Source organism: Pterocles gutturalis, unplaced genomic scaffold, assembly GCF_000699245.1.
Source record: "Pterocles gutturalis isolate BGI_N339 unplaced genomic scaffold, ASM69924v1 scaffold7458, whole genome shotgun sequence".
Lineage (NCBI taxonomy): Eukaryota > Metazoa > Chordata > Aves > Pterocliformes > Pteroclidae > Pterocles > Pterocles gutturalis.
Genome location: NW_010123177.1, coordinates 141885 through 146471, shown reverse-complemented (window position 1 = coordinate 146471; position 4587 = coordinate 141885). Strand labels below are relative to the sequence as shown.

The window sequence follows — 4587 nt, the reverse complement described above, 5'->3', positions numbered from 1 at the left end:
CAGAGTATAGGTTGGGGCAAGAGACATGGCAACTGGGCTCCTAGGCTTGTCCTTTCTGCCACAAATGGCACTGCCTTAACTTCAGAGGACAGTCAGCAGCCTGGTATTTGTCACCTGTGGGTCACTTGCACAGATCCACCACAATATTGGCATGTGACTCTTAATCTCTGTTTGTCTCCTACATTAGGATAGAGGCTCAGTGAAAATGCAATGGCAGGTTCAATGTTTTCAGATGCACATTTGAAGTATATTAGGTTTCTGTGCTTTGCTTTCCTGTTGCACATTCACAAATGTGCCTGCTTTTTAACGAGGCATGAAGGAATTACTTCCTTTTTTCCTTATCTGCAAGCTTCCCCTATTAACACTTCTGCAGGGTCCCCATTTGGACATGCTGCCTATGCCTGTTCTCTTGCGGTTTGCTTGCAGCTGGCATTGAAAGCCTTAGCCTGGCAGTGCTATCAGTCAACTGCCCCCATAGGACATCCTTGATATGCCTTCTTGGGTGACCATGTATCTTCTCTCTGCGCCCCAGTTCCCTGTGTTCGCTGCAGAGCAGCTGCCTGGTGACAGCAGGACCTCCATTATTCATGTCTCGGTGGACGTGCTGTTAGCAGGCTGCAGGTCTCCATTGCTGGTCAGCTTGTCCCTTCACCACGAGTGGCCTACCTAGGGCTTGAAAGTGCTTCTGGTGGCACTTCTGCTGACAAGGTGGAAAGAGCACGAGTCCCACAGCCCTTCAATGCTGTGTTAAGCACCAGCACCATCACTTTGGTGGAGTGCCCAGTCCCATGCTCACACGGCATCCAGTCCCGCCTCTGGCCATAGGCACGGGTGTTTCTGTGCAGCCTGCCTGACAGCCTTGGACATGGTGCACAGTCCCAAGAGATGCAGGAGATCTTCCTCCTCAGAGGAGGGTTTCGGGTCTTGCACTCGCCTGCCTGGCACAGGTACACATACCAAGACAGCAGGTTCTGGGATAAAGCCGCGTTGGACACCACTCCCTGGGAAGGAGAAGGCATTCTGCACTGTGTGTGCTTACAGACCTGCCTGCAGCTCAGCCTCGCCCAGATAGCTCATATCTGCATGAGGCTCCATATTGTCTTACTGTGACAAAGGCTTTTGTCAAATCAGTTAAAGTGGAGATGGAGGCTACGTTGCATCATTTCTCCTGCAGCTGTTAAGACGAGGAAATTCTGACCGATATTCCCCATTTTCAGGGCAGCTCCTCTGATTCCAGGCATTTGCTTTCTGCACTGTGCAACTGCAGCCAGTGGGCGAGAGCCCAAGCGACCATGCCGCCAGCTGCAACTGCAGCTTTTCTGATGGAGTGGCTTCCCAGGGAAGGTTGTAGTGAGCCAGACTGTCACTGAGTCTGGGCTTTGCAGCCCTGCTGGGGTGGCTGCTGTGCTTTTGCTCACCTCAGTACTGTCAGCACGCATCAGCCAAGCTGGGCCTTGCAGAGCTGAGGTACCTCCTCCCCCGAGCTTCAGGTTATGGTGGAGCTCAGACAGGAGAGAGCCATGTACGTGGTACAGCAACTGACGGGTAAGCACCTGCATTTTCTTTGATGGATACAACTTGTCATCTTCACACACTTCCAGGTAGAGGCAGAGACTGGACTTTCTTGATCTCTGTCTTGGAAAAAGAGGTGTAGATATCATCTAACTCCTTGCTCAAATGAACATAAGTAACTTGAATCTTGTTCTTGATGATCATTTGTTCATGTCTCCCAGTGTAGCATAAGGCAGAACATTTTGTCCAAGTTCACCCCTCTTTCTGCACTCCTCCAGCTCAGCTGCCTCCTCCCCTCTCTGCTTGCTTGGCCTCTGCCTGCAGTAGCCCCCTTACCTTTCTGGCACCCTGCATTACCCAGCTGCATTGCCCATCTCCTCCAGGTGCTGTGCTCCCCTGTCTCAGTATTTGTAAAGTTTTGGAGATTCCTAAATCCAGAACACACTGTCTTTGAGCGAGGCAGTGATGGTTTTGGTGTACATAATTGATTTCAAATGATGGATGTAGTTATTTCTGCTTCTGTGATGGGTTATAATAATGTCACCTGATACAGGAGTTATATATTGTATAAACTCTGCAGGTCTTGCAAGGTTTACAGCCTTTGCAATCAATCTAGTTGGGTTGATAAAGAGAAGCCAGGCTGTAAAAATAGACTTCATGGGGAGTTTATAATTTGTGTGATTTTTGGTGCAAAGTGTGAGATCTGCTGGAGCCCACATGGAGTTAATCACATCTGAGGCATTACTTGGAGAGTTTGCAAACACTACAGGTGACCTTGGGTAATATCTGCGGCACTGCTTAGCCCAACAAGATGCTCTATGTTTGTGATACACCCTGCCCCGCCTCCAGTTTCTGCAGAGCTCCAGCTCATGCTCCCAGGCTCAGCTGGGCCCTGTGCTGCACCTCGTGCACCCCAACTGGTCAGGCACAGGAAGGCCAGGGGAAACCCTGCGGCTTTCTTGAGATGTCAAGGCTTTTCAGAGAGCCCATCAGCACATGCCTGCGCTTGGGGTGTGGGTGAGAGAGTAGGTCTTGGTCAGGGCCAGGGACAGTGCCAGGGCACCAGGGCACCCTTCCTGCTGGTTGGGGTACTCCTTCCCATCTGGGAACCAGAACCTCCCTGTGCTCCTTGCTGTGTTTGCTGGGGCATCAGCAAGGTGAGCCCCACACAGCGTCACCTCAGCATGCTCCTGACCCAGGGTCCTGCTTTAGTTTCCTCCAGCAGAAGCTAAGCATCCAGTAATATGAACTAAAAGACCCACTTGGCTCCTGACTTCTTTCTTCCTGTTCGTTTTTCCAAACACTAGGAACGCGTACCTGTGTGCATGTGTGGTCATGACTCTGTGGGTCTGTCTGAGCATTAGATCAAGTACTGAGTGGCACAGGGTGCCAGCTGTGATTTCCTAATCAAAGGGAAATGAAAAGGTCCTGTCTCTTGTTCTTTCAAACCAGGAAACACTCCAGGGCATTGAAGCTGTCTTAAAGGACGCTTGTGCCAAACGGCAGAATGAATCGGTGCCTTGGTCTCACCAAAGATGTGTCTGCTGCAGGGATGATGGGAGGGCATATGTCATACCAGAGAGCCCATGCAGGCTAAAGAAACTTTTTTTTTTTTAATATAAATTAAAACCGTGTTTCATATATTCTCGGTGACTAAGTGATACTCAGAAACCTTGGTCCTTTGTTTCTGTGGTCCAACACCTGACCACTGCCCCTCACATTGCTGCGCGGGCTTAGCGAGCTGTGAAGGGGCTGCAGAAGCCCGTGCTCAGGCCTTCCAGACAAGCCCCCGCGGTGCCCCTGGTGCCCCAGGGCTGCTGTCTACAGCTTGGTGTTGACCTTGCTTTCACAGAAGTGGCTGAGAGGAAGCTGACAGTTGAAGAGGAGGAAGCCAAGAGGATTGCAGAGATGGGCAAACCAATACTCGGAGAGCATCCCAAACTAGAAGTCATCATTGAGGAGTCCTATGAATTCAAGGTCAGTAGTTGTCCCAGGGGGGTCCTCCACAGTTTGGGAAGGGTCTAGGAGATGACAGTGCACTGGAAGATCAGCCTTGCCCGCTAACAGCCGGTTTAATCGCTCTGCGTCTTTATTCCCACAACAGAGCACTGTGGACAAGCTGATTAAGAAGACAAACCTGGCTTTGGTTGTAGGGACACATTCCTGGAGGGACCAGTTCATGGAGGCCATTACTGTCAGCGCAGGTGAGGGGGACCTGAGAAAACCCACACCAGCATCTGCAGGGTTCATGCAGGCTGGGATGAGATCTCTCTGAGCTCAGGAAACAGCATCTGCCTGGTCAGTGATGCTCAGCTGCTGTGTGCGCGGTGGCCATCAGCAAAGCCTCTCTAAAGAGCTCTTCTGCTCCAAATATACTGTGCTTTTGCAGATGCACTAACCAGGAGCCCAGGAGATCCATCTTTTGGTGTGGAGCCATCCAGGAGGCCAGTTTTCAAAGATTTTATGTGGTCCTGCTGCTTCAGTGGTCCGATGAGCAGCGTACAGGCAGCAAAATCCCATGCTGGCCAGGCTCCTGGTGTGCCCAGTGCTGTCCCGTTCAAGTAGCTCCTGCTACTTGACAGGGATGGGGCTCCTCCTCCGTGGGTCCAAGGCACTGCTCTGCCACTCCTCAGCCCTGCAGGCTCTGGGGTGCTCTCTGGGGCACCCCTCTTCCAAAGCCTCACCCACCACCAAGGGAGCTGGTGTGCCCTGAGCCCACTGGCATGGCTGGCATCATGCCACCTTGTCCCAGGAGAGCAGCATCCCTGGAGCCCTGGGGGCAGGGGCGGGCAAGCACAGGCTGCAGCCCACCCCTGTAATTGTGACCTGCCCTGTCATGAGAGCTGGACCTCTCCTTCCACGTTGTTTGCAGCGGGTGATGAGGATGAGGATGAGTCCGGCGAGGAGCGCCTGCCGTCCTGCTTCGACTATGTGATGCACTTCCTGACTGTCTTCTGGAAGGTGCTGTTTGCCTGCGTGCCCCCCACCGAGTACTGCAACGGCTGGGCCTGCTTCGTCGTCTCCATCCTCATCATCGGCATGCTCACGGCCGTCATTGGCGACCTCGCCTCCCAC

At 52.5% G+C, this 4587-nt stretch overlaps 1 protein-coding gene across 1 annotated transcript in view; it reads left to right on the top strand.

Annotated features, from left to right (window-relative positions):
* Window positions 1-1292: 1292 nt before the first annotated feature.
* The window catches only part of SLC8A3 (solute carrier family 8 (sodium/calcium exchanger), member 3), a 4071-nt gene continuing 776 nt past the window's right edge, over window positions 1293-4587 (top strand). The window contains 4 exon segments of the mRNA XM_010077806.1: window positions 1293-1350; window positions 3365-3489; window positions 3617-3716; window positions 4385-4586. Coding sequence (XP_010076108.1) covers window positions 1293-1350; window positions 3365-3489; window positions 3617-3716; window positions 4385-4586 — 485 coding nt within the window.